This window comes from Ciconia boyciana, chromosome 5 (genome assembly GCF_034638445.1).
Source record: "Ciconia boyciana chromosome 5, ASM3463844v1, whole genome shotgun sequence".
Classification (NCBI taxonomy): Eukaryota; Metazoa; Chordata; class Aves; order Ciconiiformes; family Ciconiidae; genus Ciconia; species Ciconia boyciana.
In genome coordinates, this window is record NC_132938.1 from 45,465,358 (window position 1) to 45,487,617 (window position 22,260).

Below are 22,260 nucleotides of genomic sequence, written 5' to 3' on the forward strand. Positions count from 1 at the left end.
GTCTGGAATAATGGAAAACCCACATAATGTGTTGCCAGGGTATAAAGGGATATGGCCTGCAGAGAACTAGTAATCTCGTCTTCACTCAAATGGATTCAACCAGGAATGCTTGGGCACCCTTTCACAAAATTTTCTGGTGCCTCAAACGTCAGGTAAGTTTTGCTCAGGTGCAGCGTGGCCCTGGCTGGCTTCATGTGTTCATGCTGTGGCTTTTGCTAGCAAACCTTCACGGGCTGTGGCTCCTGGGAAGGGCAATGCTCATGTGGCTTTTCAGAAGTCAGCTTGGATGCGGACTTGCTTAATAACCATTTCACACCTGAACTGCTTCTAGCCCTGTAACCCGTATGGCTGCAGTCATGTCATAGGTCAGCAAAAGCAAGTGTTCAGAGCCAGGCTGTCTCTGCACAGACCAACGCTGTGACTGCATCAGAGGCGTGACTAATTTGTACTCTGTATGGTTAATGACATGTGGATAATGGGGAGTTTTCTGTGTGTTTATTAATGCTATAGTAAAACCTATGAGGATATTAAAATTCATGTTTTGAAGAAGGATCTAGACAGTACAGTAAACATGGTTTCATGTTCTGGTTTTTTTCTCCTCTCTGTTAAGTGATTATTTTCCATTGTGTGTATGAAGTAATGCAAGGAAAAACAGTATGTGACCCTGGAACTAATGAGGTTATAGTGCACGTATGCCAGGCTGTTATAATTTGCGTGTTTTTTTCAACTTATTGTTTGATTTGTCAGCTTCAATGACTTCCTTCAAGCGATACTTCCTAATTTTCAAAATTGGAAGACCCCAGTGTAAAACCTTGAAGCTGTCTTCTTTTCACAATAGAAATAACTCATTTATTCCTGTCTGCTGTTGCTCAACCGAGACATGTTTTTGCCCAACACAGAACTTTACCTACTGCTCATGATTACTTAAATATCTTTTTTGGGAAGCTGTGACCTAAAGTTCTTTGAGAGTCCAGTTAAATAATAATTTCTCATCTTTGTTCATTATACTGTTGACTTTCCACCAAGAACTGTAAGGAGTCAAAGAAGCAGGATTTGCCTTTATAGGATTCTACCTGTTCTTCCCTATTACCTCATTGTTATCTGTTTCACTTTAGATTTAGCTCATTTTGAAGGTGCCTGGCTTAATAATTCTGAAGACCATTACTGGTGTATTTTCTAAAGGTAGTCACAGCACAAGTTGCTTAGGCAACCTCCAGTTCTTATGTGAAGCCAAAGAGTCGAGGCCAGGTTTCATCTCTGTGCAAGTACTAACTGATCGAAACCATACAATACAATACTCCAGAATAACTTAAAAATTAATTGCAGCTTTTGTTCATTGTGAATATAGTTACACTTCACTACTAGCAAACAGTACTGTCAAGCAAACCTATTTCAAATGTTCAAAGCTAATTAATCCAATTTTCTGTTAATCTGAGATTCCCCATTATAAAACAAACACTAAGCATAGTTTATGGGAATCTTAATTCATACTTGTTGGAAACTAGATTTTGCAATATAAATAATTTAGATATACTGGCTCTTCAGAATCAGGTTAAGCATATGTCTGAAATTTAGACTTGTGACAACAATAGCTCTGTGATGACTTATTGTAGAATATTTTTATCATACTTATTACGTTAGCAATGTGTAGTTCATCAATTCTGAATATAAGATTAGTTCAAAATCTACTAGAGAGGTTTTTGGTGATACCTATGGGTTATTTCTGTAGGTAGCTCAGAAATGTTTAAAACATCCTAATAGATTTCCCTCTAAGAACTATTGTTCTTAACAAACCGTCACAAAACAGAAGGATAGAGAAACAGCAAAAAAGTCAGTGGGACACAGGTACTGGGAATAAGAATCTACCTATCTTGCTTATCACCTACCAAGCTGTCTTGGTTTGATTCTTGCTAATTGACACAAATCGGAAGATTGACTAGCTGCTTCATTTTCAGAAGAATATTTAATGTATTTACCTGCTGCTTGATGAATGAAGGAGAGAAATGAATTATTCTGTACAAATAAAGATTAAATGGTGAGTATAAACTCTTAGCAGGGAGTTGAAATTGATGCCATGCTGAGAATGCTGCTGATTGTTTCCTGATAGTTCTTTATCTAAAAAGACAAAGATTTACATTTTGGAACCCCCAATTCCCACTACTATTTATGAATTACTTTATGATAGAAATTTTATTTCAAATATCTTTCTTCCTAAGAGGAGGAACAAAAATAAGTGAGCATAAAATATTTCATATTTTGGCTAGTAGACTATTTAGTAGAACAATTTCGTTCTACTGCTGTATGTTTTACACTGTAAGGCTGTGATAGCTTTCTGTTGACCTGATAAATTGCCTGGATCGATTAGTGGTTGTCAATGAAGAATGTCAATATAGTGTTGTCTTAACATTTAATTAGATTTATATAATCAGCCTCCCCTGACATTACTGTGTACTGGAGAAGACCCTAATTAGTAAAATCCCATAGTGTTTAAAGGGTGAGCTTGACATTTTTCTTGTCTGTACATTTTGATTATTTTGCCAGTCTCTGAATGTGAAAAATGTACATTCTAGTACATTTTTTTTTTAGTGTGGCAGCAGTTAGTGGCAGTAGCAAAGAAACTGCGTAATTTTCACACTTTTGATACCATGCCTCTTCGTACTTTTGCAGAGCTTACATGAAGCAAAACATATTTAAATTCCCAGTGTTGTTTCTATTTCAGGACTTTTTTGATACTCTTGTAACTTAAAGGACTATATGGTGCCTTCTGTAAAACTGTAAAAAGTATTCCTTCTGTAGTAGAGCTACTGCTCCGCTGAAAAGCAAATTTGAGCTGGCACCTTCATTCTACACTGCAACTCATGTGGGCTTTTTACTTGGTGGGAAAATAACTTTCTGGGATGAAATTTTGCATGTATGGTAACAGAGCGATGTATTTCTTTCTGTCTTATGATGGGACTTTCATTTAAATGTCATTTGGAAAAAAGGCAAAAATAAAAACTATTATCTGTTTTGCTTGATGACATGATCTTAGATATCAGGCAGAAGTATATTCTTAGCGCAAAAGTATTTTCTATTACAGTGCAGGAAACGTAAGACATATAAAATGCATAATATTAATCTGTATTAACAACAGCTGTTAACACTCTAAGCAAACTGCAGTCCCATGGGTTGTCAGTAAAGACTTAAGTAAATATATACTCAGGGAATCAGTATATTCTGTGTCTGAGAATAGCCTGTCCCTTCCTGAGGACACCATGTCATAGTGCTTTGTTGGCACAGATAGATGGATTGTCATTCTAAACATACTGGCACATCTCCTCTGTCAGCCTGGGGAGGTCCTGATCCTTTAAAATGTGACATAGCTTCAGCACGGACAGAAGATTAACAGACTGTCCTTCACTTCTTAACTCAACTGTAAAGATTTGCAGAGTGGATTAATGAACCCTTAAACATGCCCATGGAAGTTCAACTATAAGAAAGTGCCCAAAGGCCACTGTCACGTTGGGCTATAAGGTTCCTCTTCCTGCTGCTTTGCTTTATTACATACTCTGCACGTTTCATTTTCCCATTTTTCACATCACATATGAGCGTGTTTGACCCCACTGTTTATCTTGTCTGCGCTTTTCTATTTGTCTTTCTCTTATTCCTGTCCACTTCCACCTGATTATCAGGGGTCTGACCTGGATTTGCTATACGCCAGATATTGCAAAAGCTGAGGGAGAGGCTAGGATCTTCATTTTGCGCTTGGAGTCTTTTAAAATAAGTACTTTCAGTAGCAATAACAAGCCAGCCTGTATGTAATTATTTTCACCAGCACATTTCTTTTTCCCCTCAAGACTTCTTGAAATGCTCCTTAGTTTTGCAGGTGGCTGGCCTACAGTTAAATACAACTTTTACTTTCAAAGTTAGTTTCTCTCTGTTTACCTTTCTAAGTAAGTGTTGAAGTTGCATATAGGCCAACTAGCTAGATATGCTTTTGAGTTCATCTCTGTTTTCTGTTATTTTGTGTTTCCTGAGCCAAAGTTGATTTCTGTGGAGCTATGTACAGAGAAAGGGTCATTAATAAAATCTCATCTGTTGAGATAGTACTTAGCAAGTATTTTCTCAGTTCACTCATGCATTTGAGGAAGAGAGAGTGGAATGGCATAGGGAAATAATGTACTTATTCCCATTAGCTAGTTGAGACCTTGTAGCATGGCATGTATTTCAAAATTTTAAATAATTATCCTGATAATGTAGTAAAAATTGGTTTGTTCAAGTTATACAGATCTGTAGATGTGCTTTTATGAGTGCTTACTTAATTTTGTAATGTATTGGTTCTAGCAGCTTGCCAGAATTTTGTGAGTGAAATTCTTATTTATTAACTCTTTCAACAAACATTCCTAGTTTAATATATTTTTCTGAAGAGAATAAAAACATTAGTGCTAGAAAGGAAGGATGCTTGCTTACTTCGAATGAGAGAGAGCCTTCATGTAAAAATGCTGTGATTAGAGACGTATATATATGAAAATAAACGGTATAACAGAGAGCTAGAAATGTCAAAGTACTACAAACCTTAATTAAACCTTAAAGAAATAAAAATGTCTGAATTCAGTGTAAATTGTGTAAAAGTCTAAATGAATAGAATTTGAACTTCAAGGAACCAGGCAGCTGAAGAAAGGAGGCATAACATACGGACCAGCTCAAGAGGCTATTTTATACAGGAGAAATGCTATATATTTTAGTGATTGGAACAAAAAACGTACATAGATTGGTGCTGAAGGCAGAAGAAGCCAGAGTTGGTATGTTAAGAGGGAGTACCTTTCACAAAACAGGAAAAAAATAGTGCATTGGGAAAAATAGCTGAAGAAACAGCCAGCCAGGGCTAGTATTTATGCACAGGAGAGGCTCTGTGTCAGTGAATGACATTGCCCGTCAGGGCTGTGGAAGGTTTGGTTCCAGGTATTGTTGAATCAAAAACATGGTTACCCTTGAGAAGGAATTTAATGCAGGTCATCAATGGTATAAAGTATCTTTGGAAAGCTAAGGCTTGTCTCTTATGCCTCATCTGTAGAAGGGAGAGAATAGCACGTTCATCTCACAGAGATGATGAGAAAACAAATCCTTCAAAATTATGGGGTGCTTGGGTATTATGGGGCACGGGCACACTAAAGACATGAAGATAACTCATTAAATGACACTTCAGAGCTACTTAAGTTAGCGCTGAGCTTATCTGAGAAGCTGTGTGACTGCTTAAGGAGGTCTCATGCCACTGTCCAGTAGTTCTTATGAGGGCAAGGCATATGGCTTAGCCACAGAGCTGCCCTTCGGTACAGCAATTAAACAGCTTTTGGAATGGGACCTTTGTACAGGACTGCGCTGTGTTCCGTAGCTGTGCCTGGTCACATCCCACAACTGCCACGGGCATCTCTGCACCCCGCTGTACTGCATACTATTGTCTCAACTTCAGCACCAGTGTTCAGCGTAGCCTAAAAGAAAGCAGTATGGATGGCGGCAAAGTCGGAGAATGTTATAACTGCAAGATGACATGCTTCAGGGGATTGTCAGAGGCAGAGATCAAACCTTCTGGGTGGCACAGGATGAGCCTTGGCTGCCTGAGCTGCTGCACCACAGCCATGGCAGAGTTGTACATCTTCGTGTGTTCACCCAGTCACTAAAGGGAGCCCGGGAGCAATGCTGTGCCGTCAAGCATTGTGCTTGTCTTCTGCTGTACACTCAAGATCTCAGTTTTATAACTTTACATTTTGTCAGCATCCTTGCTAATGTCTTCTTTCTTTGAGGTTCTTTGGAAATACTTGCAAGAGGGTGGATACCTATTTTGTGCTTAGTGTTGTTTTGAAATAGAAGAGAGAAACTGATGCTGTGCTTAGTTTTATGCTTTAATTAGCAAACACGAAAAATACTGTATCTTTGGGGTTTTTTTAATGGTTTGTGAAGAATGGCATATTATACATGTGATGTGCATATGATCTCCGTGAATCTTAGCTTGCTGGCAACCACGAGCGTTGTGGTTATGATAACAACGTGTCCTGTATTGTTTGCATCTCACAAAGAAGCACAAATCTATATTCTCTATGGAAAATAATTAGTAAATCATTATGGTCTGTTATCATAATGTTTTAATTTTTGTTCAGCTGTCAGTACCTCATATTCTGTTAGATAATTTTATAAAGCATTATTGTTTGGTTTCTGGCTGCATTTAGCTTATTTTTATTTTTAATAAATACTGTTTGTAAGGAATTTGCTCCTTATTAGTGAGCAACACGGTCATATCCACCAATACAAATTTTTAGGTATCCTGTGACTGATGAATAGTCATGAAATTTGAATGCTAGCTGACAGAAAACTCAGAGTCACCTCTGGAAACTGAGGTGCAGCTATTCTCTTGTTAACAACTACAGACTTGAAATTAGTTAGAAGACAGTGAAATTTGGTATTCTCTTGGAAGGTACTTGTTAAAACAGTTGTATGCATTGTAATAAGGAAAATTCTGCTAAATATTTTGAAGAAGGTTTATGTTGTCATGAAGGATTAACTGGGTATACTACCTAATAAGTTGATATAAGAGCCAGATTACGTTTGATGAAAACTTGTAACAGACTGCTGAAGGCAGAAAATTTGGATTGCTTTTTAACAAAGGTTAAATAAGCCCATTAAATAGTTGTTACCACTAAAATAACTGAAATACACTATTGCAAGTAATCCTATTTCATCCCCCCCCCTCCCCGATACATATTATGAAGATCATGACTTAAGGTCTGACCTCTGCTAGGAGGAAATAATGACAGATGGCCTATTCAGGGTTCTTCAGGATAAACGGATTCTGGTTATTTAAGTTATAAATAATTACTGGCCTACTGGCCTAATGCTGCAGTTACTGGTAACAGCTTAAATAACTAGTCCCTTACATAAGTATACGTTAACCTAAAAGCTAATAATTATGTGAATAAGCTTTTGAATAATGTTACTGTGATAATTTTCAACTGCAATTTCCAGAAAACAAATACAAAAGTAGGCCTTGGAAGTGAATGCGTAGGTACAAAAATACGATTCAAATAGCTGAAATAATACTTTGTTTAAGTGGGGTTCTCATTAGACAATAATAATTATGGTGGCATAATTATTGGAAGCAATTATTCTTGTCACTCTGGCTACTGTCAAAAAGTAAATCGGACAATACTTGGAGAAATTAAGCAAGGAAAAAAAGAAGTTGAAGGATTATGTAGCCCTTCTAGTTTCTATGTTTGTAGTTAAGTTAGTGAAATAAATAGAAATGTTTTGCTGAATAGATAATAAATCTGGAGAGGTGCCAGAAGATTGGGTAAATATCAGTATGGCACTCTAAATGCAAATTAATGGGATTCTTAAGAGTGTCTTCAAATAGTTTCAAATTAAGCCTGAACCTAATTTATTATAGAACTTTTTAAAAAATGAGGCAAAATGTAAATACCTAATTAATATCAAAGAAATATAATTTTAAATTGTTAACCTACTACTCACCATTTGATGAGCACTTATTTAATAGTAATGCTTTTATACTACAGTTGTTTGGGAAAGAAAGCACAAAGAGTCAAAAACAATAATGAAACATACTTCTACATAAACCACTTATTTAAGCACTGTGAATTAAAAAAAAAATCGACAATAATATATAACCACATTCTCTCTTATCCTTAAAGAGTCAGCAGAGAATACATGCAGAAAATATGCTGGGTGTAATGGACTTAATTATTATTCTCAAGTTTTTATTAAAAAAAATATTTTTGTTTCACCTTGTTTCTATATACAGAATGAACCTACTGGAACAGGTGAGAATTTCACAGAAGTGTTTCTGTTAATTTAGTTGGGGTGCAGTGATTGCATTCCTATCATTCTGTTGTTACTCACCTTAAAAGAGATTCTGAAATGAAAACTATCTGAAATTAGGTAAGAAAAATTTAAGACCAGCAAAGATAAAGTAGCAGTGGCCTTCTGATACAGCCTGCCTTGCGATAGGGTTGTTACAGATAGCATTATGAAGAGCAGTAGTACCTAAGCAACAGGGTATGCCTTTATTCCAGCACTGATGACCATCACAGACCTATCACAGGAGCAGTATCCAAACTGCTCACAAGCGTGAGGTTTCTGTGTTTAGGGTTGTCAAAGGAGGATGGTTTATGACTGCCCAGAACATTGTATTTGGCAGAAGAACTTCTGTTAAAAATACTTCTCTGACAAAGGGGAGATACTTCTTCTGTTGGACCAAGCACGGTCTTAGCACACTTTGGTGTGTGTACTTCTGGCACTTCAATAAAATGTGATTTAATGTGATTTTCCCTTTGTTCTTAAAAACTCGTTTAAATTCAGTATTAATTATTCATCCTTTGAAACAGGGGTGTTTAGTGGTTAAATGATGTCTTTCAGACTTCTAACCTTTATTGGATTAAAAAAAAAGCTACTTCTGTCTTCATCTTCCTATTTTACTTCAATAGTGAGATCTGCCTGATTCAAAGTGGGTTTTATCTTACACCATAAATATACCCTTCTTCTCTAAATAAACCACATAAGAATGAGGAAAAGCTTTGCGAGATAGACTTTTCTTTTTACATATGCGGAACAAAGTCCATTAAAGACTTACTTTAGCTTCTTATGCCCTGTGCGTTTGGATAACTACATGCATAACTTTATGAGTTAGTTAATGGTTTACTTTCCTGTGGATTTTTTGCTTGTTACACTTTCTGCTATTTCTATGGCTTCCCTGAAGAATTTCCATCTGCCAAGCGCTCAGTATGGTTTTAACACGTGCACTTACCAGTCATGCCTTTATTGTTGATTGAAGCTTTGGTTTAAGCTGCTTGGCAATCGTGTATGGTTAAATATATGCAAACTCACAAAGCAAAAACATGTACTTTGTTCTTGTTCTCAAATCTATGTTTGTTTCAAGACTGTTCTCCTTTCTACTTGGGAGTCTGATGCACCTGGAATTTACATGGAGAGGTCCCGAGGCAAGGATTAGGCACCCTTTCGTCACTTACCTGTAGGCAGGAACATGCCAGGAGCACATACTGTTGCATTGCTTTTGAAAGCTCTGAGGGCAATTCTATGGAGACATCTAACCTTGGATGAACAAAGCATTCCCAAGAAGAGTAGCTGTGATATTAAGAGCAAGAACCTTTTAGAAAACAAAGTCGTATTTGATGATGATATAGAGATTCCTTATTAAAATAGTTTGAAAAAAAAGTAGAATTAAACTCTGCATATGCAAATATAGATTTGGCAGTATCTACATCTGTAAAGATTATTTTTTTTAGATATTAAATCAGTAGCCATAAATATATGTTTCTCCTTCTAATTTCTCAACATTTTCTTCTTGCAGTCTTTACAATTGCAAAGAGGTAGAATTACAATGCTAAAAATTTACCATGGGGAAAAAAAACCTGTCATGGTTTCTGTAAAGAAACCTGGAGTGATTTAAAATTGCTTTCTGCTTTACACAAGAGATACTTTTCATTGTGCAAAAAAAAAACCAAAAATTGTGACTATAAAGACAAACATACCCACAATTTTCTTATCTTTAGCAGCCCAAAAGACTATTTTCTTTGAAAGCTTTTAAAGATTTCTTGTCACTCTTTGGGTGTAGTGGTTATGGAGTGGTTAGACAAAGCAATGTTAGCTGCAGTAATTTTTGTACCAGTCATCTTAAATTGATTTATTTTCAATGATTAGACTATTTTAAGTAATGAGGGAAAATTGTATCCTTAGTTATGACAAAAAGGAATCAAAGCCTTGAAATGCTAAGGACAACTTAAAATACATATTAGGAGTGTAACAGAAAAGAACAAAACATAGGTTGGCTTTAGCTGGAAATAATTATATGGTTAATTATGGTACAGGAGTGTCAAAATAGCCACTTTATAGTCTCTGAAAATTGATTGGATAATATAGGTAGTAATTAAAGAAGATGCTGTAGTTGACACTTTGCAGGCTTAAATAAACAATTGAAGCAAGTTCTAGAAAACTTGATTATAATAAAACTTCTAATACTCTAAAGAGGTGTGCTGATACTGTGGTTATATTTTTAAAGAGCTGCTGAAGTGACACATTTGGTAAGCATAACTAAGTTAAATGACAACACTGTTTTGTCTTTACAGCTAGGGAATTGCGTTTACTTGTGCATAATTGGGTTTAGTCTTCAAGTAGTGCCCTAGAAGCACTTCTGAAATCAGTCATTAATAAATATGAGAACAAGTTTGAATTCCGATTCTTACATCCACTTAATGCAAAGGAGTTTGATTATGTCTATGCAGTAGCTATACAAGAAAACTGGTATCTTGATCGGTATCATCATTCTAGGTGTCAGCTGAGTAATTTGTGGGCAAGTGTGCTTGTTTTTTGTTGGTCTCTGCTTTTTCTTTTTTAATGAGGCTAGCACATTAGGTATATATTCTAGCTAATTGCTGCAGGTATCATTCAGGAACATTTTACTAGCTTGATGGCCTTTAAAGCTACTGACACTGCAAGTTATATTAATTAAATGCTGGACTCATCTGTTTCTTACAAAATTACTCCTCAGTTTTGAGGGGCAAGTGGCACTTTTGATGAAAAAAGAAGTTTTTACCAACAGTTATCAAATTTGTATGTGGAAACTAATTTTTTTCCCCCTGACATTAAAGAGCACCACTGAATTGTACTGGACTGGAATATTTTACAGCTGTTGGCACGATCACATATATTCTAATATGACTTTCTCTTTTTTAATATAGAGATACTTTTAAAACTTGAGGTTGAGCTTCTTATTTGTAAAAATATGGAGTTAGAGTCATTATGCTGTTATGCTATGGCTACACTGAACTGTTCTTGTGAAACACAGCAGTCATAGGATAATACTGACTTGCTGGTTGAGAAAAGCCTATGGCTCACTTGTGACACAAAAAGAGCACAAGTTATCAGAGCTTTCTAGTGCATCCAGCCCATGAATTTGGATTTGTATTCACATTAGAATAATTGATTGGAAGTCACAACTTGATAAGACTCAGACAAGAGATATACAAACAACAACCAGGACTGTATTTCTCTTACCAGAGCTCAGCAATTGAAGGCTATTTGCATTTCAATATTCCTGCAGCTCTACTCCGGCAATATTTTGATGATCTGCCAAGTCATGCAGTGTATTTAGTTGCTGGACAAATACCATCACTTTGATTGCTGTTGGGAATCTTCGAACACAGAGAACAAAACTATTTAGCTTAGATAAAGAACAGTATGTTTTGTGTTCAATTTCCTGCTGTTCTATGGTAGCTGTTAGATCCTGGTAAGGACTGAAAAAGCATAACCTTCTCATGTACTTCATCTTAATTCAGCCTTTGTTGAGGCCTTTATTACCTGAATCTAATTATATTCCTGAATTAAGCTTACCAATTCTTTTCTCTTGCTAGATTAATGAACTTTTTTTGGAGACATTATGCTTTTATTTCATGTAACTGGCTAATTTTTAATACATCCTCCTCAACTAAACCCCTATTACTTAGTATTAATATTGTGCAAGATGTACTTGAATCTATAATTCTGTATGTCCCTTTGCTTGCCTAAATTATAAGTAAAAATTGTCTCCCATGAAAAAGTATGAATGAAGTAATTATTTTATTTTTAAACAAATTTATAGGGGATTAATTAAGGTTTTTTCAGGCAATTTATTTGGGGTGGTGGTTCTTCAGTTGTATGAGCAAAAAAGAAGAATTGCAAATGTTCCAAGGAGTTCTGCACCCCAAGAGGAACAGAACAGGGCTGTAGCTATAATCAGATTATTCCCTGTCTTCACAGGTGCAGGCAGTATAGAAAGGATTGATTTATCGCTTACTGAGGGGTGATGGCGATGTCACTCTTTGGAATGGTCTCCTTGCAGATCCTTGGAAGGCTGTTGCCGCAGGTAGATGGCACGCACTGATCTTGGGCATCCACTCTTCACTACACCTGTGGCTCAGTTAGACTCTGTGGAGCTCTAAACTAACATGTTTCTAAAAGGTTTTAAAACTTTGAGAACTAGACTTCTTGCCAGCTGACATTATAGAAGTTCAGCCACAAATTGTTAAAATGCCATATACCTGTTTCGACTGTGTAGAAATTCATAAGGTAATGACTGCAAGTAGTTACCTTTGTCACACTGAACTACAGCTGTTGCCGGGGGTTTATGGTTCTTTGTCAGTTTTAAGTACCAGGATTATCCAGCTGTGCAGAGTAATTTTGTAGAATATTCTCTAAACTAAGCTATTTTTTCACTTCACCTGTGATCAAATCCAAAGTGTGTAGTATAACACATTGTATGCTTTTATATGTGATGTGTAGAATTGTATTCTCAGGTTGAGGTGGCTTCTAGCTACCCCAAATGTGAGGAGCATATGACTAGAGATGGTGGCATTTGCATTCTCTACACTAAACATATCTCTGGAAGAATTCACTGTACACTGAAACATGCAGAAATATAGGTTCATTCCCACTAAAAGTTTACTTGAAAATTTGGTAGACAATCAGAAACAAAGTAGCCTGACACATAAAGTTATATTAAAATACAAGCCTAAAATAATGGTAAGATAATAGTTCATAAGAAGTAATATAACATTAGGAAAGGTCTTCATTGAAGACCCGAAGCTTTCCCTCTTAGTAAGTGATCAAGGGTGTGATGGTTCAAAAGGAAGCTTCAGCTAACTGCTCATGTGAGCAGCTGCTCATCAGTAGGTGTAGCAGACCTTACAATACTTGAAATTAGTATTGTACAATACAGAATCTGGCCTTAGAGCTCTAGGAACTTGGGAACTGTATGTTTTATTCCTAGGGTATCTTTTCAACCACTTGTCTTAAATATACTAGGTTAATTTTATTGCCTTTACAAAAACATATTTGTTTCTATTCGGTCCAGAGAAGGAAGTGTGAGAGTGACCATTTTAAGGGATTTTGTTGTTTGTTTTTTCAGTAGTAGAAAGACTGGATATTCTTGTGGGAGAACGGTCAGGAAGTTTTCCATCTGAACAGTGTTCTGGAGAGAAGTATCTTCTAAATAATGATTGAAATAGTCTTTTAAAACCAGAGTGAAGACTTTCTTAAAAGTTATATACTTTTTTTTTTTTCAAGTTCATATTCTTTCTTCAGGGAAGAACCAAAGCAGTAAAGGGCTCCCAAGCAGCGAGCTGCACCAGCTGAGCGTGTAGCCTTCTTGTTCATGGTGTGCATTCAGAGGAACAGTGAAGTCTAAGATCTCTTCAGACATAGCAAGCCAAAAAAATATATATACATTCCTCTGGGCTGTAATCTTTATATAGTATTCTTCTGGGGGAGACGTCAAAAAATTCTTACATTTATTCCAAATGTGCATTTTGTGTTTTTTTAATTTTTTAGGATTTTTTTTTTTCTCTAGCCAGCATTAATCTCTAGTTTCCAGGCATCTGCACAAAAAATGCACAATAATAACTTACTGATCATGGGAGAATGCAGTTCAGCAATCTTAACAAATTAAATCTGCCCATAAGTCCTGTGTGTAGTGAAACGTTTTACTGATTGATTTTACCAAAATGGAGAACCACTTCCCCAGAGCTATTTGTCTGTCTATGAAGGTTCAAGTGACATGAAAGATTGGCTCAACGTCTTTTCTGCAAACTTCGCTTCCTAGCTGTAAAGCAAGTGGTACCTCTTTGCCCAGCCCCAAGTGCAGTCATAAACAGAGCAGCAGTAGCTTATCCCTTTTCACCCAGTTTAATAGAGTTGACCAGTCTCATAGGTGATAGAGCTCCCCTCCTCTGCTCGTAAACTCCACTTACTGGGCAATACGTGAGGGACCACCGTGACAGGTTCCAGAGCAGCAGAACCAAATGGTTTGTCTCATTTTGAAAAGTGTAAACAATATTGAAATACTTTCTGCTTGAAATTTTGAATGAAAAACAGAAAATTCCAGAGACATCAGAATAGTTTTGAAAAGACATTTTACTTTCTCAGAAGATTTTGTATGCTCCCATTTAAAAAGTGGGGGGGATGGGATGGGGACTAGTTTAATTAGAAGTCAGACTCCACTGTTGTTTCAGTCCTGCTTAGTTGGTAAATAGTATTTCAGCACAAATCACGTAGACATTACCTAGAATTTGCTGTAGGAGCTTGAAAAAATAAAAATAGTGATTGGTTGTCTCATATCGCAGAGGAGGACATGTGCATATGCTTGTCCTTCTGATGCTTTTTCTGATTCTCCAGTTTTACTTATAAGTACTTCATGATATGTTGGATATACAATGAAAAGCATTTAAAACATGGATTCATTTTTTATATCTGTGTACAGGTTGTTTAAATGCACAAGCTGTTCAGTGGTACTTCCTTTACTCTTAAAAATAACCAGTTTGGTATGTAAAGTTCTGCTACTTGCATTCACAAAATTAAGGAAAATAAACAAGTCTTGCAGGGCTTGCAAGAGAGTGGATGCTCTGATCCAGTGGAAATCGTACCTGCTGCTAAGTTGGTGACAATGAGTTTAGTCAGTGCTTCAGTTAGATTTCTCATTGTGAAGCCTTTGCTGGGTTGGACTCATGCCCTGGAGGACCAAGTTCTTGAAAGTCTACAACTGAAATCTTTTATAATGGAAAAATGGATTTGACTCCACAGACAACAGACTGTGTGGCAGTCTTCATGTTACTAATACTTCACTGGCATATATTTTTATCTCATGTTAAGATTTCAAGAGACTGAAAAATTATTAAGAATCAGCTCACCTGTAGACTCATTCATCTAATCATCTCCAGTGCGATAAAGCTAAGGCTAGTTCCCACTTATTCTTTACTATCAGTTCTGTGAGACTGTGTGGAGAAATACAGCTTTGTGCATTTCATGCTTTGAAAATTATATATTAATGGTAAGTGCAGAAACGGTAAAGCTGTAGTTATTCAAGAAGGGGCTGTAGTTTGTCAGAAGCAGAACCTGGGAAGATGAAAGCCTGCTGTAAACGCAAGCATCTCTTATGTACTGCATGGAGATGTATTGCAGAAAAAATAAACCTACTTTACAAATACATTAAATAGGTGCTACTTTACCATGTAAGGTCTTTAGCATTATTGTATGTATGCTCCAGATCTATTCAGTCTAGTGCTAACCTCGTTCAGAGTACTAGGCACTCAATCTTTTTGTTTATTATGTTTCATGATGTTACAGAATAACACATTTTAAATTTAAAAAATGTTATGAACAACCAGATTATAAATTGCTTCAGATGTTGTGGAGAAAAAAATTGCTAGAAGTTATTTTTTGTAATCAATTAGCAAAGTTTTGCACTGAATACCTACATTACGTATTTCAACTGGGAAAAGTAGATTGTGAAATTTTAAAAATACTTATGAAGGTTTCTCACACTTAAAAAACCCCCTTACTAGTGCTGTATTTCCAGAATGTGTTAGGGTTACTTAAAAGGTATTTTGTTACTGTTACAAACGAAAAAGAAGTTCACATACAACTTACAGTTGGCATGTAGCGTTTATTGCTGGCGTGTGTACATTACTTTTTGCTATTTAGAATACATCCTAGTGTAACACTTCAAGACAAGCCAGGTATGCTGGTGTGTGTGGACATGAGTATATACATGTGTGTTTTCGCACTGTTGATTTGTATTTAATATCTGCTACTGCTTTAGAGCTATTTCTAGTTGTTTCAGGGAATGTGGGGTATTGCATCCAAATGTTATACAGTTTTAGGAATGGTGCTGGTCTCACAGTTATTTTGTATAAAATTCCTTTACAATAACACTTTTTTAAATCGGAGTGACAACTTGAGAAAGATTTAACATGTGGAGAAGGCACTGAATTTACTGACACTGAAATACTATTAATGCATGTAAGGTGTGCTGAAAGTGCATCGTTCTTTTCTAACCTGCATGGCGTAACCCTTTGGAGTACTTTAAATAAACATGTTCTTCTAAAAATGTGTTTATTAACTGGTTTAGATATAACTTAATAAGCTGGTTTTAAAGGCATGCATCCAGCGACATGCACGCAATAAATTCAAAGTGTCAATGTTTCAGGGAATCTAAATTATTTTCAGAATTTCAGAAATTGAGAAGGGATAAGTGGAAGGAGAAAATGCTGGGCTGGTGCCAAGCGATAGCTCGTAACCCTCACAGACTTCCAAACAGCACAAGAACACCCGAGGTCTCAGGTGATGCTTCACATAACTCTACTTTGGTGAGTGAAAAGTTGCATTTCATGACGGTGGCATGCGCAGATGAACTTCAGAGGTGTTAAATTTATTTTTAAAAATGTAGTGTTTGCCATTGATTGCATTGCCTCAGTGTGTGAAACCCTTTGACGTTATAGCTATTTACTCTTTCCGTTTGCTATTTTTTCATCTTTTATGTTATGCATGGTCCATTCTGACTTGCATGCTATGTCTATAAATCAGTATTGATGTTTTGTGAATGGTAAAGTCTTTAAGCAGGAAATCTTTTAATATGGATTACTTACATTCTTTGTGATCTTAATCAATGCAATGGCATTTGGTCCCTGATAAATACAGCTGGACGTTATCTAAAGGTACCTTGTTTGTTCTTTGCTCCTGCCTGTAACAGGAACAAAGTATGTCTGCACTTGTGTTAGAGAGATGGATTTTAAAATGATCTTCATATATTTAACATGATGCAACAAGAGATGGTTGAGTTTCTGCATGCAAAGCTATTGATAGTAGATGTTTAGGCAATGTAAAGTCAACAATTTACATAGTGGAGTTATCATGAATTGTATGAAGTTGAATAAAGTCACTCATTGACAAGAATTTTAATCCTGCAGTTTTTTCTCATTTGAATAAACACATTTACATCCGTAGACCTCCCCAGGTGAGTAAGAACTGATACTTGAATGTAAAGGCTTCAGACTGCCCTGCATGTAAGAGCAAAAATTGTCTATGTACTAGTTTTTCTTCAACTGTATTGACATTTTCGGACTACAGCAAAACTGATTATTTGAAGCATATTCAGTTAAATATGCCTGGTTCAATTTCATTATTAAGTTTAAAATAGGCATAACATTTTCCTATCATAAGAAGCATGAGGTATCAGGAAGTACTGCTCTCCAGTTGTTGAAACATGGCCATGATGACATCTAAGCAGAAAGGTGAATAATTGTTTATAACCACTGATGAAATGTGGTATTCCAAAGAGTGTGAAGAGAGTTGTAATTGAAGAGGCAGTGGTCTGTTTGAAAGTTGTTGAAGTTCTGGTGAAAAAAAGCCCCTACTTAATGTGGCAAAATTATCTTGTTCAATGGTAGATTATATAGAATGTAACTCTCTGCTAAGGAAGGAAACACGAAAAGGCAGCACTAAAAATTGCAGATTTTATAGTTTACTTAATATCCTAGATTATTATTATAGGTGACTTTCATCTGGAATTCTTTTATTTCAGAGAAATAAAGGGAAATTAAAAAGCAATGAGTCATGAAACAAGAAATGTCAAGTGTATTATCCCCATATTTAATTACTATTACTATTACTGTTTTCTTTTTTAATTTTATTTAATTACTATTAATGTTTAGGTATTACTAGTAATAGGTGATAGCTATTAAGGAATTTAGATATGTGAAAATTTGCATATTTTGATTTCTGCTTGACTGCTAGTCAACATTTAATTCAGTTTGTTATTCCAAAGATAAGGATTCCAATCTACCACATGTGATTTAGAAATGATGAACTGAGAATACAGTTCATAACAGTTGAATCAGTAGAGTTAGCATGCTTTAATCTTATTAATATTAAAACTTGTTCAAAAGTAAGTTTGTGTGAAACTGTATAGACTGCTGCTTAGTTGATGGAGTGTTTAAGAAAGCTAGGGATATAAACAGCTAGGGAAGATATTGTGTGTCCTTTAATGTTGTGTTTGGCTATAGAATAACAATCTTCACAACAGGAAATAAAGCAATAATATCTCTTGAGGCCTGTCAAGCTTTCCTCTTCATTTTCTTTGCTTCCTGCTCTCTCAACCATTACTCTTTCTATCTGTCACTTCTGAAGTAAATGACATTCAGTATATGCTTTTGCTGGCAGTGTCTTTCCAACTTGTGGGCTGTAGGCTGAAAATCCTTATTTTCCTGATGAACATTTTAAAACTGAAATCGTGTTTCAAATCAGTTTTGATTTTGTTTAGTAGTCTTAGCCTTTCGATGTTGAAAAATTTTGCATCTAGTCTTGAGTGAAGATATAGACTTTAGCACTGGAAAATGAAACATAATGAAACAGCAGAAAATAAAGAATATAATAAATTATTTGTTGTAAGTGTACAAAGCCACTTCCGGTGACTTATTCAAGTCCCTTCTTTCTGAATTAACATTAATTTTTCAGTGCCTTGCAGCTCCTCCATGGACCTGGTTCCCTTAGTGGGGGTCTATTTGGGCTGTCTTGTGAGCACATTAATGGTAGGAAGAAACAGCTCTTTCCTTCCTTAGACTGGAGGTGGCCAGTCTGGTTTTGGTGGGAAGCAAACTGGAGTGTACACTGCATCTGTTTTTCACCACTATTGTATGCCTTTTGTGTGCGCTTCTGATTCAGCAGAATGTCTTCTGTATTTCAGAACTTCAGCTAAGGCTTTTCAAAAGAAACTTTTATTTCCCTTTAAAAATAAACACCCAAAGCAGTCATTTCACAATGCCACTTTCCCAAAGGGGAATGATCTGAAAATTGCAAGTATTTCTCATTAATTTTTATGAAAAGAAATATTTTTCTCTCTTAGTGAAAGAAAGAAGGAAGCTTGTGGAGTAGGAAGCACGTTATGATCATTAAAAAATTGCTTTTTTCTTTAAGCAAGTAAATGGAATACTTAACAGCAGTGCGGGAAAAAATAAAAAAGAAATTAGCTCATGAAAACACTGAAATAAATGTAAAGAGTTTAATAAAATCAGTTATACTGTTTCATTTTATTTGATGTTAAGATGTTCTAGCTTCATACAAATCAAATCAGTTCTGAAATATTTCAGAAAAACTCAGCTAAATATTCTTGGAAACATTTTTCCATTATTATTTTCAACTTATTATAATATTATCCCCAGGCTTTATCACCTCAGTCTACTTTATTTTAAGATTAAAGCCTTTGTGTTCAATTTTAGGTGGAACTGCAGCTTCTTGGTTCTGAGCATACCTCAAAAATTTTGAGTCATTCTATAATCAAAGGAGGGATAACATCTCAAAAAATATTGTTTAATATTACAGTTTGTTGGATTTGGGGGTTTGTATTGTATTGATAATTTTAGTTTCAAAGGGAGTAGACCTCTTTTTTTTTCATACTCAAAACAATTTCATATAGTCCATTAACTTGGTGTAGTGGGACATAAAGCTGGAATTGACTTTGCTTCTCTGATAGCTAGAAATCATTATCTCTTTTTCGAGCTGAATTTATTATCAGTTTGTGCTTGTTTGTCCTGTATACATTGTTTCTAAACTTTAAAGGTTCATCCTTCCTACTGTTCATCATAAGATTTATTTTGAGACCTGTAATATAAGTTTTCAACTTTACTTTCCCTTTTTGTAATAGTTTCCATGTTCCCACAGGTATCTTAAAAGGTCTTGTCTGTTCCTGCTCCAGTTTGAACACAAGTGACCAGTTGTATACAGTATTACAGATCAAGTTTTCTGTTCCTAACACTTGTGACACTCTTTATTCCCTATCCAGTAACACATTTATCATACTGCGTAGATTTAGAATCACTTTATCAATACATTTTTTGTAGCTAACTATTATTTTAGTTTTGAGACCAAACCCAGACTATGTTAAGTTTTGATCAGTACATGAAGACTGTATCAGTTCAAATTATTATTGCTCCTCTATTCTTTTCCATTCACTGTTTTTTATATTTATTTAGCAAAAAGACCTTTTCCTATTTAACTTTCTTTTTTTTAAGTTTGATTATGGTTTTTTTTTCCCCTGGTAATTCATTTTTTTTTCATTACTTTCTAGTATGTTTCTTTGCTTTTCTATTTCATGTAGGCTTCATCTACTATATTCATCTCTTCTGAAGTAGATGTTCAGACAGACAGATCTGAAGATGTTCAGATTATTCTCTACAGTTTTTTTTTTCTCTTCTTAAATGCAAATTTATATCTTTTTCATTTTTTCCTTTCTCTGATTTTTGCTAGAGGTGGGGAAAGAATAGTAATGTTTTCCTTCTTAATTGAAGAGAATCCGGATCTTGAAAGCTCATAATTCTATGCAATAGTATTTGCAGTTTTTTGTCTTCTGACAGGGTAATAGATATAATTGAAAATGTACAATTTTAAGTTATTTCTTCATGAGTCAGTTATCTCCATACAGACAGTATCTATTTATACTGTGATTCTGTAAGCATATGTATATATGATTAGTTCCAATTATTTTGATGGGAATACATAAATATGTATTAACATTGATTAAGCAATTAGACTAGAAGCAGTTCTGTGTCTGCCTATTTTTGCTCAGTGCCTAGTGCTTCTTGGGGTCCTAATTCAGAACTTGAGTATTATCACAATGTATGTTCTTAATAGTTATGTACAGCCTGTTCTGCATAGGGTATGGACTGGTCCTTGATTCAGTATATCACGTTAAACACATGAAGCTAATGGGACATGAGCACATAATTAATGCTGAATTGTAGTCATTAGTACATACAGTAATATGTATTAATGTTGTATTCCCTGTTGTATTCCCCACTAGAATTATGGGTGAATATATGTGGAAGTATAGTCATATGAGTAACTAGGTAATTTATGTTTGTATATGCAAATGAAATTTGGAAGTCATGGCAAATGATCAAGCATCTAATTTAACACTAAGGAAGGATTTTTTTGTATGCAAGCAAATGATACCATCTGCTTCTCTAAGAGAAAGTAAAATGTTTATGAATTATCTGTTTGACATAGGCAGATCCCAGGTTGCCACATCTGATCTACCCATGTTGACTGAGCAAGTTAATAGTAGTCAATGGTCATTCCAAAATATAATTAAACAAACAACAGAAAGTGGTTTTGTTGTGGTTTAACCCTGGCAGGCAGCTTAGCCCCACCCAGCCGCTCACTTACTCCCCCTCAGTGGGATGGGGGAGAGACTCAGCGGGGAAAAGTGAGAAAAATCATAGGTTGAGATAGGAACAGTTTAATAGGGAAAGCAAAAGCCATGCACGCAAGCAAAACAGAACCAGGAATTCATTCACTACGTCCCGTGGGCAGGCAGGTGTTCAGCCATCTCCAGGAAAGCAGGGCTCTATCACGCGTAATGGTTACTTGGGAAGACAAGCACCATAACTCCAAATGTCTCGCTTTCCTCCTTCTTCCCCCCAGCTTTTATTGCTGAGCATGATGTCCTGCGGTGTGAGATATCCTTTTGGTCAGTTGGGGTCAGCTGTCCCAGCCGTGTCCCCTCCCAACTTCTTGTGCACCCCCAGCCTACTCACTGGTGGCGTGGGGTGAGAAGCAGAAAAGGCCTTGACTCTGTGTCAGCACTGCTCAGCAATAACGAAAACATCCCTGTGTTATCAACACTGTTTTCAGCACAAATCCAAAACACAGTACCGTACAAGCTACCGTGAAGAACGTTAACTCTATCCCAGCCAAAACCAGTACAGCTTTTCTTCCAGTGATAAACTGAGAAGCTGGAGTTGAGAAGCTGGAGTGCAGCTGTAAGTTCTGCTAACTATATGAAAGTTCTGAATAGTGTAGGAATGATTGATCACTAGGTGATCTTTAAAGGTCCCATGCAGCCCCAGACATTCTATGATTCTATGATCTCTATCTAAAATGCAACATTTAATTCCAGAACAAGAGAGCTCTCTTGATCTGAGCTTGAAGTGTTTGGCTGCTTGACTTTGAAGGGAGTGTAGTTCCTTTCTGAAAATCCTGTGAAATAGGATCCCTCTAGGTTTCCCTTAACAGTGCAAGCCTGGTATTGTTAATCTGACAGGAGTTGAGGGGATGTTTAAGATCTGTATTTTAAATTGTTATAAGAAAATTGTGTAGTTTAATACTCAAAAACTAGATGTAAATGAGAAAAGAGTAATTATCTAAGAATATGGAGCTGGTTTCATCTGAATTATCTTCTTATTTGCATAACTATTAAGTAGACATATTAATTCGGCTGCGGAACTAGCTAGAAAATTCACAATACTATACCTACAAAATTCTCTATAGACACTGCTTTTGGAAATCCAGTAGTACCTTTAATATAGTAGCCAAACTGTGTATATGCGGATCAAACTGTGGAAGAGAGAGATTCTACAGAGAAATATAATTTCAAAAGAGGCAGAATTATTC

General features: G+C 35.9%; 1 protein-coding gene across 1 annotated transcript in view; it reads left to right on the plus strand.

Annotated features, from left to right (window-relative positions):
• MARCHF1 (membrane associated ring-CH-type finger 1) overlaps nt 1-22,260 on the plus strand; it is a 172,895-nt gene that overhangs the window by 59,418 nt on the left and 91,217 nt on the right. The window contains exon 2 of the mRNA XM_072862607.1: nt 16,042-16,181. Within this exon, the coding sequence (XP_072718708.1) occupies nt 16,080-16,181 (102 nt within the window). The 5' untranslated portion in view covers nt 16,042-16,079. The remainder of the gene's footprint in view (nt 1-16,041; nt 16,182-22,260) is intronic.